The sequence below is a fragment of the Cygnus olor genome, chromosome 5, assembly GCF_009769625.2.
Source record: "Cygnus olor isolate bCygOlo1 chromosome 5, bCygOlo1.pri.v2, whole genome shotgun sequence".
Taxonomy (NCBI): domain Eukaryota; kingdom Metazoa; phylum Chordata; class Aves; order Anseriformes; family Anatidae; genus Cygnus; species Cygnus olor.
The window spans coordinates 28234725-28248495 of record NC_049173.1 but is presented as its reverse complement, the minus strand read 5'-3'; the positions used below and the strand labels follow the sequence as shown (position 1 = coordinate 28248495).

The 13771-nt window shown below is 54.2% G+C and overlaps 1 protein-coding gene across 1 annotated transcript in view; it reads right to left on the bottom strand.

Annotated features, from left to right (window-relative positions):
- LSP1 (lymphocyte specific protein 1) overlaps window positions 1-13771 on the bottom strand; it is a 40185-nt gene that overhangs the window by 15255 nt on the left and 11159 nt on the right. The window contains 6 exon segments of the mRNA XM_040559583.1: window positions 165-287; window positions 905-939; window positions 942-1098; window positions 3302-3395; window positions 5840-5949; window positions 5951-5993. Of these exon segments, the coding sequence (XP_040415517.1) occupies window positions 165-287; window positions 905-939; window positions 942-1098; window positions 3302-3395; window positions 5840-5949; window positions 5951-5993 (562 nt within the window).

The window sequence follows — 13771 nt, the reverse complement described above, 5'->3', positions numbered from 1 at the left end:
AGCCTCCAACAGCATAAGCAGACAAAGCAGGAGGTCAACAACCAAAGATGAGGGAAACAGATTGATTTGCCCCAGCCTGTAGCAGGATTCACACCCTGTTTTGCCATAAGCCCTGGGACATTTTTCCCTGTCACTAGGTGCCAGAGGGGTCCCCAAACATAGACCTTGGTGGAGCACACTGCGGTGTGGTCAGAGCACAGCTCCTCCTCCTCCAGGCTGGTGGGGCTTGGGGCCTTCTGGCGTTTTTCTGGTGCTTCTTCCTCTTCATTTCTCCTTCTCTTCTTTTCCTGAGTGCAGAAAATGAACAAGCCAGGAAGCGAGCTGGTCAAAATGCTTAGAATGCAAAAAAGAGATTTTTTCCCACCACCCCCCGTCTCCCAGGCTTCCTGCTTTACACTAAATGAATACTCTGACACAGAAACTATGTTAACATTACCTCATTCTGGAACATCCAGGAAGAAGCTTGTGTGCATTTGAAAAAAATAATAAATTCAGAGGACTTTTGCAGGTTTAAGGTTCCAGAATGATGCAAAAGGGGCCCTTGCATCAGTTAAGGGTTCTTACCACTACTGAGATGGGAAAACAGGAGTTTCTCATTTCAGGCCATCAGGAGGAGAGCATCTGCCTTTATTCTAAATGGCAATTCTCAGGCCCCAGGAAGGCAACTTGGCAATGGCAGCTCCATCCCACGTTGTGCCAGGCCAGCACCACCTACATGGGCTGGCACAGGACAAGGCCTGGCACAGACTACCCAGAGGCTGCTGAGTTTCCCTCTTTGGGGATCTTCAAAGCCACGTGGACGTGGCCCTGGGCACCCTGTTGGAGCAGGGCTGGGACCAGATGGACCCAGGGGTCCCTCCCCACCTCAGCCATCCCATCAGAGCCAAGCTCCTCCTGATCTCACCTCCTGCTCAACTCTCTCCTCCTCATGCTGCTCTCGACATGTTCTTCCTCCTGGCACAGCCTCTCTTCCTCCCTAATAGCCACATTCTCCTCCTGGGTCTCCTCCAGGCTTTCCCGGTCCAGCTGGATCTGCTCCAGTTTGACCTCTGCTTCCCTCACACCACTGTCCTCTTCTTCATACGACTGCCGCGGGACCTAGGGGCAGGAGGAGAGGTTAAAGGACCAACATGTTGTTACGAGCCTACAGACACCATCAGGCACCTTCACAGGCAGCGGTAAATCTGTGTCAGTCCCAAACCTCACTTTTACCCAAGCGAATAAATGACACCTCTACTTACGTCCCTAAGGAGAGCCCAGAACCAAAGCAGTCCCAAAGCAACCAGGGTTAAAAAAATAAAAATAGTAAATAAAACAAAATCATAGCAGTTTCACGTGAGGATTCCTACAGCTCTCAGGGGCTGCAAGAAGAGACCCAGCAGTGTTTGAGCAACCCATTTTGCCAAAGCAGAGCAGCCCACGGTGAGTGTACAGAGCCAGCAGGAGCACTTAAACCCCTGAGCCCTCACAGACACACGCCAAGGTGCTATTGCCGTCTTATGGCCCCGGGCTGGAGGCCAACTTTCTCCTCCCACCTATTTCTTAGAAAATTGCCTGGGTTGCTGGCTAGAGAGCTGGCTAGCAGGCTGCTGCCAGAGCCCAGGGTGACTCACTGCTCCTGCCTCACTGGCCAGCAGCTCCAGCTCGGCTTTTCCACCCACCTCCCTGCAGCTGGGAAGGCAGCTTGCAGAACAGCCACCTTCCAGCCCTCCTCGCTGACCCCTCTGGAAAAAAGGCTGATGCATATGCTGGCTCGCTACTGATCATCCTCCCACAACTGCACGGTCACCACCAACAAACAGGCTCTAAAGGTTTTGCAGCCCAGGCGACTAGTTTTTAGCCAAGATGCCTCAGCCAACAACAGCTCCAGCTAAAGAGCAAGCTCGTTTTAAGAATTTTATGCCACTAGACACAATGCAGCATACTGGATGCTTCTTACATAGAGCAATTTTGTATGGGAGGCAGCGAGCCTGACCCCACTGCATCACAGCAGAGGGGCATCCAGCTCCCACCCTCCTGTATGGCTGGCTAGGGCACACATCTCCCCTGCAAAGTGGGAAACCTGACCCCAAAAGAAACTATGGGCTTGCACAAGCTCTCAGGGCACACAAGCTGTTTAGCTCCATCCACCGAGAGCAACCATCTCCCCTCCCTTGTTTGGGGACCAGAGCCTAAATATTCTTCAGATGGAAAAATAGGGCTTGCTCCATGTTCAGTTAAGAAAAAGGGGGTTCGGGAAACCCCACAGCACCACTTGACTCAGCACAGGGCATTCTGGCCAGACACACCTCCTACCTTCACTTGCACTGCAAGCCTGTCCTCAGGCAAGGCAGACAACCCAGGAGGAAAGACAAAGCAGCTGAACAGACTTTATAGGGCACAGCCACCAGCTGGGAAGCCCACCTTTTACAGAGACCCCCTCCAGCCAACAGCAGCAACCTCTCCCGGGGACAAACTCTTTACAAGGGGGGGAAAAATAGAGAGGGGAGGGTGCAGAAAAGCAGCTGGGGCTGATTTCTCATTGCTCCCCCAGCTGTGATCATCAGCTCTGCTGGGAGGTGCTCATGGGGCTGCGAAGGGGAAGGTGCAGCTTGCAGTGTTTGGGTAAAGGAAGAGGTGATTTGTTTGCGCAGCAGTAAATATTAATATTATGCCTTTTTTTTTTTTTCAATCCCACGGGTAAAGAAGGGGTTGTGTCATCGGGGGACAAAGTTCCCCATAAAGCCACGCTGCTGGGACAGCTGAGTCACAGAGTTCACGTGCAGGTACATGGTGTCCAGGGCAGGAGTTAATCAGGAGCACTGCTCAGCTCAGTCAGGGGAGAGGGATGGAAGATGGATCTGGCCCTCGGCTCTTGGGCAGGGACACAAGCGTCCATCTGGGCTCTGTTTTCCACCACTGAGAGAGCAGTCGAGCACGAGGTGGGCTGGGGCCACGACACCCACTCGGCTGACATAAGCCAGGAAGCAGCAATAACTTAGAGCAGCTTTTTTAGGCTGCCTGCATTATGTTATGGGCCGTTTCAGCCCCTGCAGCAGCTCAGGTGGCTTAGATCCGCTGTTGTCACTCCTCCAAGCCCAGGCGTCCTGGCTGGCTGCCATTGCTTGGAGCGCAAAACTGAAGCCAAACATCCGCAAAGTCCGGGGCAGCCCTGCGTCCCTTCCTCCCAGGTACCCAAATCGCAGGCAGAGCGTCTGTCCCCATCCCACCAATGCTCCAGCCTCCCGTCTTGGCATGTACGGCAGGACCTGGCCTTGGTCACCTCATCCTGGGGATGTTGGTGGCTCCAGCTCTGCCCTACCCACCTCTGTTTGCGCTGCTCAAGCTTCTGGGACCAGTCGCTGAACCCCTCGTCCTCCTCCAGCTCTGAGGGCCCGGAGGGCTTAAAGTCATAGCTGAAACATAGCAAGGAGGAAAATTAGGATGAAAGTGACACAAAGGACCCGGCTAGCTCAGTGTGTCCAGCAGAAGCACCCTGCTGCCCAGTCTCTGGGACAGGTGAGCAGAAATAAGAGGCACAGCAAAATGAAGAAGTCTCATGGTTTTCTTCTGCACTGGAGCTCATTTAGACCAGAGGTGTTTCAGGTGTGGTTTCTGCTTGCCCTGTGCCTGCACGCGGCCCCCAGCAAAAGGAACCAGCAGGAGGCAGCCTGAGCAGAGCGCTGCATTAGGAGGGCAGGAAAACTCAAGTGTTCGGGCACAGGCTCGAGTCCTGGGCAGATCCTCACGTTCCCATAGAGCTTTGAAGCAGTCAAATGTGCTTCCAAGATGCTGGCTCCCCATCTGTGAATACCAGTGCTGGTCCTGCCCCATCTGAAAGCGGCATGAAATAAAGGGTGAGGATGAGTGCTGCAGGCGTGGCTTTGAAACTGGGGCCCTGCCTTGCCGCACAGCCAAATATCTACATGGGCATTCCTCATGCTGATGATTCGGGGTTGAGCAGGGGACCACAGCCCAGCCTTGCTCCACCTCACGTCCTCCCCAGCCCCTCTCTGCTGGCTGCAGTTCAAGCTATCAGCATGCTCAGCAGCCCCCCATGGGCCAGGCTGAAACCCAACTGCATCAAAAGCCGCTTTGCTCCCAGCTCAGAGGGAATGGCTCTGTGTGCTGGAGGGGAAAACTACCCCCATCTTTCCTAAATAGGAAAGGAGAGAGGAGGAAACATGTCCATCCTGCAGCACGCTGCCCTCCGGCCCTGGGAGCGCGTTCCCAGGCTGTGATGACAGCCCTCTGCTAGCACATGGCCCCGGCCCACAGACAGACAGACAGATGGAGCAGCAGCCCTCTGGGGTCACACAGCTGCCAGCACCAGCTGGGCACGGGGATTGTTGGGGTTTCCCTATTTCTTTCCTTGCATTCACAACAAGAACTGCCACCCAGGTGGGGCTGCAGGTGGGCGCCCATGTAGCAAGCATCAGCTGGAGGAGGTGGCTTCACGGACACAGGGCGGTCACATCCCCTGGGAACGGCAAGTAGGGTGTGGAGCCCATGGATTAGTCTAAAATTCGCAGATTTGAAATAAGCATGAACAAGCCTTTATTACTATTATTTTCTTTGCCTTTCTGGGCTTTTAGGAGGTGTCAGGAGATGCTTTGCCTTCTCCATAACCCTGGTGGCTAGAGACGCGTGTCATTAGTGGTGGGACTCGGTAGGTCAGGCTGGTGATCCTGAAGGCCTTTCCCAACCCCAAAGCTCCTATGATTCTGTGATTTCTGTGGGATTCAGGAGTCAACTGACCACAGGAACTGAAGGTCTCCAAAAAACACGCACCCTCACCAGGCTCACCCAGAAGGGTAGCAGGGAGTGGGCACCCAAAACTGCTGCTCAGCCACAGCAGTTTGCTGGTTATTTCCTTTTATTTTATTTTTTAACGGGGGAAGGGAAGAGAGCAGCGATGCAGATAGGGTGAGTCCCAGTGCGGGAAGCTCCAGAGGAAGGAGGGGACGGTGTTTACATGGGAGAGAGCACAGATTGCCAGCAGGCTGACCCCGGCTGCCTGAGCGAGCCCAGGTGGCTGTCAGCAGCTGCAGAAGGAACCAGGGGACAGCCGGAGAGGCAGCAGCATCCTTCCCACTGACACCAAAGGTACACGTGCGGCTAAGGCAGGCGCTCCGGCACTCAATTAAATTCAGGCACTGCCAGCACTTTTGTGTCTGGGGCCGCTCACAGCACCCCCCAGTAAATCAGAGCATCTTATCAGCTGCTTCAAAGACCTCCACAAACTGTTTTCCAGCCCCTGTGTGAAAGGGGCCGGGGCGGGGGGGGAGGGTGAATAATAATTATTACTTTCCAGATATGCTGTTTGCTTTTAGGGCAGATCACAGTGGTTTTGTCTGCAGAACATCACTGGGTGCATTGCCATAAAATTTTGAAGCTTCTGTACAACAACAACAAAAAGTCCTGAATAATTTGCAAAATACCTGAGGAAAAAAGAAAACAACAAATCTTTTCATGGGAAAAAAAAATGTGCTTTTTTACTGGTTTCCTAGTGAAATTAAGTTGTTGCTCCTCTTTGGTGGGTGCTTTGCGATCACAAACCCTGCCGTCTTGCAGATGCTCTCCCACTGCTGGTGCAGCATCCTCGATGGAAGAGCAGGGAGCCCAGCCAGGGGAGGCCCTTGCCCCCAGCCCATGAGCTACCGAGGGGCTGTGCATCACACCTTCAGCCATTTGGCTTTCGCTGCCCAAACTGGAAGCATGATCCTTGTTTAACCTGGGTTAAATCCCCCCAGACCTGCTCAGGAGCCCCTCCACCCCCCAAACTGCTTCGAACAACAGATGCCCACCCCGTGGCTGGAGGGTTTTGCTGCCGGGATGTATATATGGGGGTATTTCTTACTGGTTTTCCTGTGCTGAGCCTGCGCTCTCTGAGCAGGAGCCGGTGCCGTTGAAGCCTTCCTCTGCCTGGGACCTCAGCTGCTTCTCCCGCTCCCGCCGCCGCCGCTCTCTCTGCTGCTTCCTCCTCGTCTTCCACGCTCCACTGCGCTGTCAGCCTTGCCAAAACAGAGGGAAACCCATCTCAGTGCCACTGTGAGAGCTTGAACATACTGGTGATAGCCCCCCGAGCTGCTCAGACACCCCTCCGTGCGGGCCGGGGCTCCGCTGGGTGAGTGCTCCCAGCACGGCTGTGACGGTGGCCATCCCGCTGCAGCCTTTGTGCTCCTTTTCCAAGGACAGCAATTCCAGGAGCACGCCAGACCCTTGGTGGAAAGGACTGGTTGCCTGGGACAGACTGGTGTGCAAGTTATGGGATGCACAGGAAGAGACAGCATCGTCCCTATGGGCAGCAGCCTTGGTGTGGGGCACTGCAAAACAATGCCTGCGAGCGGCAGGTCTGTGCCAGGGTACCCGCTGCTGATGCTGCTCACCCCATCCCACTCACCCAGGTCCACAGCAGACTGGGAGGGCTATTTCCCTGTGTCTGCAAGCCTGCTTGCTAAGATGCTCCTGTACAAGGTGTGCAGACGGCAGCAAGGACAGAGATCTGCAGCCTTCTGCCCGGTGCGGGCACACCAGGGGGCTGCTCTCCCTGTAGGACAAACCCATTCGGGAGGACACAAGATGCAATGTCAATTCGGACCGGGCAAAAATCTAATGGAAAGGAATTTATTTTTTTTAAAGGCCCATCTTGAGTGAGTGTGGGGCATTTTCCAGCTGAGCCCAGCTCTGACAGCCTGAGCAGGGCAGCGTGATGGGGGGAACACAGTGAGGATGCCACGGTTGCCCCTCGAGAGCAGAAAACTTGCCCTTGCGTCACTCATCTTGGGTGGGTCTTCTCCTAAATGCCATCAGGTGCCTCTGGCCACACTTTCCTCTCCCCCCACATTGTCCCTCTCCCTCGATGGGAACAAAGAGCCGAAGCCACCCGAGGGGCGGCCAGGTCCCCTCTGCCCCTCCTCATCCCCCACTCATATTTATTGTTTTCCCCCTCTGTTCCCATAGAAACCCTTGTCTGTGGGCCTGGCAGGAAGCCACCGTGTTGTTGTTTTATTTTTTGTGTGCACGCTTTTTTTTTTTTAATATCTAAATGAAGTCATTCATTAAACTCTGCCACGATCTCCCTCCCCTGTATGACAGCTCCAGAGAGTCTCCGATTCCGAAAGGCCCTTAACCCCCTCTCGCCTGGATCGCCCCTCTTACAAGAGCGAGGCCCACATTTCTCCCGAGCAAACCAGATTTTCTTGCAATTCCAACTCCCCAGAAAGCTGTTGTAGGGGACTGTGGTGACCTGGGGGGGTCCCATCTGCATCATGCCAGCTTCCCACACCAGCATTGGTCTGCAGCCCTCTGAGTTTCCCACTTGGATGTGACTAATTCTCTCCCCATGACCTCACCGGCTTGCTATTCTGTCGCTGCATCTTCTGAACGGGCCAAGGACAGCGCCGGGGCGACTGTTTCGGGGAGATGCAGTTTTCTGCAGGGTGGGGGAATGTCTCAGCTCCCAGTGCCAAAGCAAGCTGGCATCCGAGTGCCCGCGGCCATAAGGCACGCGGCTCGGACATGAGGACAGTGGGTGCTTCTCATACACTTTGGGCACAAACAAGTCCCCACCGAGCCCCTCCTTGCCCTGGGTTCAGAAATGCCAGCAAACACCTAAAACCACTTTATCAGCAGATTCAGAGCTCTCTTTTGTGCTCAGACAGGCTGGCACCAGAGCAAGGTTTAGAAAGTGATGCTCTGGGGCTCAGTGCTCAAGCCGACAAGGAGAGGGAAAGTGATTACTCCTTTCCAACTGACCTAGCAGCACAAATATTTGTTTTCAATTAAAAAATAAGCAAACAAGTTAACAAACAAAACCTTGGCAAAGTGCTCACGTTCGGGTCAGCTACAGCGGTTTGCTGAGCTGCAAACTGACCGTGCCATCTCAGCTTGGACAAGCCCAAGCCTTCATCAGCCCCCTCTGTGTGGAGGGGTTGGCTGTGAAATTTCCTCTCAAAGCAAGAAGGTGGAGAGATTTCATTTCAAAACGGTTCGGTTTTCTTCACAAGGAGGCATGGTCTCCTGTTTTTTTCTCCTTGTTGCACAACCATTTTTGCCATTTCTAGAAGCCATCACCCAGTGCTTCGGGAGGCCTGGACAGGCTGGTGGCGCGTAGCTCTGCTCCAGATGGCATTTCCCCAAAATTGGGCGGATATGGGAAGAACCAGGCTCATAGCTGCTGGTGGGACCAAGAGCTGCCCTTGTCATTTAACCCAACACGGGACAAGGAAACCCACAGTGCTGGGCTCACAAGGTGAATTTACAGTGTGCTCCAACCCAAGCAAACTGCCTAAATAGAGGGGGATTTCTCTTCCTGGGGAGGCGAGGAAAGCCTGCAGACCTAGGGCCGGGCTCAAAGCACCCAGGTCCAGATCTGGCTACGCAGCCACAGCTGGCCAAACCTCTGGGATGCTCAGAGTCCTCTGCCTGGGGCTGGCTGCCCGGTTCAGATCCAGCTCTTGACCTCACCTCCCGCTGGACCCCCAGCCCAGGGAGGAGTTTTGTTTCCATTCACCCTACCAAACACCTCCTGCAGAACAGATATGGGCATCCATGCTCCACGTGGCCACTAACGCCTGCTCCAGACAAGCCAGCATCTCTAGGAAGGTCACATTTCCTCTGGGCCATTCCTCATGGGCACTCGAGGAGCTGATAATACACAGGCGAGGGAAATTTCTGGCACCAGCCAAGCTGTGTTTAAGGGAAATGCTGCAGACTCGAGGAGTCTTTTGCACGGCTCGCAGCTCAGAGGAAGTTTTGCTGGCCCCAAACCAACCTTCAACACTAAAGCTAATTCCAGAAAGGAAAGCGAAATGCCTCCCGGAGCCTTTAGGCTTTGCAGACCTGTGCCAGAACCCAGCAACCCTCCACCAGCACACTCGACATTCCTGTCTCCTGAGCTCGCTGGGTCCCAGGCCAGGCCACTGTTGACTTTGGTGGGTGCCCCTGTCGCGCCGGCTGCCCCCGCATACCCAGGGTTCGTGGGGAAAGAGGCTTTGGGAACGGGATTTAGGAGGAGTCATGTTCAACCCCTGGCACTTCTCAAAGGGCAACTTGGTGCAAGCCCTACTGCTGCCAAGGGTAACACCACCATCACCTGCAAAAGCTGCTGTGCTTTCACCTCTGGAAATGTCCCGTGTGAGAAACAGGGCTGCATTAAGGGGAGAAGGTGCCCTGCGTCCCCCAGCAGCCATCACATCATCCTCTTCTGTTGAATTTCAAGGAAAGGGAGAGGAAGATGCAGAAACCTATGCAAGGGCCCTTTCCCTTCCCACATCATCTATTTCAGCCCCTGTTGCCTTGTCACGGGGCCAGCCACAACCTCGGTGCCCTGTGGCCCATCATGGAGAGAGGATGGCATGCTCAAAGCAAAACTACTTCACTACCATCCGGCAAACACCTACAGAAGCTGCCCACCCTTATAAAACTGAACATGTGCTAGGACTGTCCCCAGGTTCATCCTGCTGCCAGGTAGAGCTGCTGGGCTTTATTTCATACCACATTTATCTGCAGTTTGTAAAGCATCCAGGCGTGACTGCAGGGGTCCCAAAGTGTACAGCTCACCCTTGTCACCTGAAATGGAAGAGGACACCCTCAAGAGGCTACAGAGGAGCACCACAGAGTTCAGCATCTCTACCCTTTCCAAAGACCTAGGACCCAGGTCTATTTCCACGTACCAAGACACCTTCAGAAATCTGTCCCCAAGCCCAAGGGCTCATCCAAGGTTGCCACGAAGATGCTGGTAACTCAGCAGAGGTCCAAGCAGCATCCTGACCTCCCCTCCAAGGGCTGCTGCTGATCACCCGAAAGCACAAGTGGCCTCTGTGACACAAGGCTCACTTTCAGGCTGGCCAAATGTCTGTGATGTGGAAATCCCCGAGTCAGATGGCAAACCAGTTCGGTTTCTTGATGGACATGTTTCTGGGGCTTAGAGGTAATGTGGCTTGATAGCAAAAAGGGGTAATCATCCATCCGCCTGGGTAAGGAAGGGGTGTGGATATCGGCACGATACGAGGGACTGGGAAAGAAATAAAACCAGAAGCTATGATGTCACAGCCTGTAGTTTATTTCAGCCCAGTCTCAGGGGATATGGTGATTCCATCTCTGAAGGATCGCCGTGTCATTTGAAGGCAGCCCGCGACGCTGCATGAGCCTCTCCCTCCCAAACATTCATGTAATTCCTCAGCTGCATCGCTCCGGCCAGAGCCCAGGCTGCAGGGTTTGAGCAAGAAAGGGGGTGCAGCGAGGGGAGAAGAAAGGCAAAAAATGCATAGATGCTTCACCCTAAGCCTTTTTCTCATACCAAACCTCCCCGCCCCATCCACAACCCTGCAGCCTCAGTGCTTCCCACTCCTGTAAATCGCGGCAGGCAGCTCGGCTCCCGTCCCCGCTGACCCGCGGAGCTGGGGTGCGGAAAGGCGTCACGCAGGGGCTGATAAGGACACGCCAAGGCATCTGAGCCGAGTAAGATACAGCCTGCGCTTTCATGAAGCAGAAATGGAAGAAAACCCTAGCCAGCATGGCAGAGACCTAGCTTCCCCTTGAAAATTAAAGCAACTCTTTTTTTTTTTTTTTTTTTAAGTGAATCCGGATCTTTCCTTGCAGCAGCATACCTGTTTTCTGCCCAAAGTAAAAAATGCAGCTACACAGCCACACGTGCCAGGTATTCCTGGCACCACCCAGAAGGTGCAGGTGGGACCAGCCCCAGCGTGCAAGGTCCCTGGGAGGGGAAAAGCCTGCACAAAGATGGACCATACAGAAGACAGGAGCAGAAATAGATGCTGCTGTTGGAGTTACAGCATCTCATCACCAACACCCCAAACCTGGACACAAACTCACGCCACGGAGAAGCAGTGGGTCCCTCCCCTACCTATGCCACGGGCTGGGAAGCATCCCACCAGCAGCACTCCAAGCCTGATGGAGCAAGCCTGAGGCCAGCGCCTTTAATAACCCATTTTTCTGTATTTTTTAATCATTTTTAACCACAGCAGACAGACTCCCAACAACTCCTTTACAAGATGATGGATTGCACCCCCAGGACCGTGGGTCCTTAGCACACAGATATGCTGGTGCGGTAATGCATTAACATCACCGGTCTGGAATTTGGAGGCAGAGGGGGGAGAGAAAGGGCTGGGGCTGGAGCCCTCCCAGCACCCTGCGCAGGCTGCAGCGCTCAGGAGGTGTGAGAAATCGGTGCCGCATACGACCCCGAACCATGGCCTTTTCTCACGCTCCCTCTATCTCCGCTGCAAGGTTCGAGAAATCGGCGTCTGCCTAAAGAGGAGGAAGTCTGGGCTCTGTTTTTGGAAGGGAGAGGCACGCCAGAGGAGAAAGCAGGCTTGTCAGGGAGGGTCAGATTGGCTTACTTAGCCTGTGTATTTTTTTTGTCTCTCGATGAGGAAAGCAAGCCTCCCCAGCCTCGCTGCCTTGGCTACCTCCTCGATACACTCATGCTGCAAAGGATGGAGGATAACAATGCTTTGCCCCTGCTTGAAACTGTGATTTCAAGCAAGATTCATATCAGGCGTGCTGCTGCTTACAGCGGGGCTGAGCCTCGAGGACCCACTGGTTCGACCACAAGGCATTTGTTGTAAGGTCCTCGGGGATGCGATTCCCTCGAAGCCCTGCCGCCCAGAGCAGCAGGAGGGAGTTTCCTGACGGAACAGTGACAGGAGACAGCAGGGAGGCCGTGGGAACGCGCTGTGCAGTTCCCTGGGAGAGCTGAGGCTCAATTTGTTTATGGCTAGTGCTGATGAGTTGAGCTGCAACAGGAACCAGGGCCCTCAACAAGCCCTCAGCCTCTGCTGTGCCTTCGAGAAAAAACAACAGGTTTTGCCCCAAAATACTGATTGCAACTCTTGTTCTTAGCCAAGTCACGAAAGGTGGGAAAGGGGGAAAAAAAGCCTCGGGAAGCGGGAAGCCTGTTGTCACACAGCACCCCAGCATCCTGTCCATGGCCCTTGCTGGCCAAACCACCTGCAGATATGCATGGTGGAGCTTCACCCCACCTTCACCCCCTGCAGCTCCCCAAAATTTCCATCACCTCAAGGTCAGGCCCTAAACATCCACTTGCTTTTGGGTGAGTAGAAGCCAGAGACAAGTGAGGCACAATTGGTCTAAAAAGAAGCAAAAAGCATCAGCTGGGCTGCCAAGCTCCTCTTTCCTTCCAGAAAAGGAACATTACACCGCATGGCAGTTGTGGTGCTCCTGGCAAAGCAAGCCCCAGGGCAAGGAAAAGCTGGGAAAGCATCCCCATGGTATGCAGGGGGCTGGCTCAGCCACTGCCATGGGGAGGGAAGGATCTGCTCCCCGCATCTACCCAGGGAACACAGAGGTGAACATGAGCCCAGAGAAGCTGCAATAGCCCCCATGATACCACCACCTCCCTTTCAATGAACTGTGGCCTGGCATCAACCCCCCCAAAAAAATCTCCTTCCCCTTCAAAGCGCCATCCAGCCCTTGCTCTTTCCCAAGCAATTCGAGCTCCTCATTCCCAGCTCGGCCCCAGGCAGATCCTTGCTCTGGAGGTCAAGCAGAAATAGACACCAGAGCAGCATCTTCCCTGCTGAGACACATCCTGGCCACCTCCAGGAGACATCATGCACGGACAGAAGGGAAAGCAAACGCCCGGATTCCCATTGCACCGAGCATTACAGTCACGACATACATGGAAATTCAGGGAGCTGAGGGTATTTTAAAGCTGCCCCACCCCGGCGTGGCTATGGGATCGTGACCACGTCCAGCACGCTGCACGCACGGAGCCTCCATCACCCAGTTTCAGGGAGTGGCGCAGCCGCCAACGCCCGATTTACAAAGAGGCTGATTTGTGGGTTAATTAAACAGCCATCTTCTTTTGTGAAACACTTGAGACTCGATAAATAGAGGGAGAGAAATTCCGGCAGGAACTGATAATGAACTGAATGGATCGACATGACAGGCGCTGGATCCCTATCTTATTTATAGGAATTCATTAGAAGGATAAGGGGAGAACAGACCGCGATAACGAGATAGGGAGGCTTGTGTTTGTAGAGGACTTCAAAAATACAAAGTCTCTGGCGAGCGCAAGGGGTTGGTGCCGTTACCTTGCTACAAAGGGACAAATATTTCCCCAGGGAGGTCCCAGCAGAGAGATTACATCCGAGGGGGGACGTGCAGGGGAAGGAGGGAGGCAGATAGCGCTGCATGGCCCATCCCTGCCGAGCACCCCCCGCAAAGCCACCCGTGCCCTGTGCCTGGGGGAAGCGAGGCACAGAACGGGTTCATTTTTTTTTCCAGCCTGCCGAGAGGTGAAGGATGCTCCCAGGGTGCTGTCACAGCACTTTGTCCCGCTTGGCTCTCCAGCACATCGACCCACCCCAAAGCAAGCCTCAGGGAAGGCAAGTCCCTGGTTAGCCCTGACAGACCCACGGCTCCCTGTAAGCAACACAAAAGGTATATCCTCCCGAATTTCGGTGAGCACAGTGCAAGCCAACAGGTCACCCCAGCAAAGATGCTGGAGAGCCTCGCACCAGGCTCAGAAGGGAGCACGATGCTTGGCATGGAGGAGCGAAGGGTACATCTGGCACCGCAGGGAAATCCCTGATGCTCCAAACAGCCTTTTGTACTCATCTCCAGGTCAGCTACGCACTCCTGCACGTCAGAAGAGCTTCAGACCTATGAAGCATAACCACGCAGCCTGCGGTCACCTTGGGACAGATAAAAGCAGAGCAGAGCACAGTCTTCACAGGGATGTATCTTGAAGCCAGGAGCCTCGAGGCAATCACAGACTGAAGGAGCTTGCACAAGGTTGCAA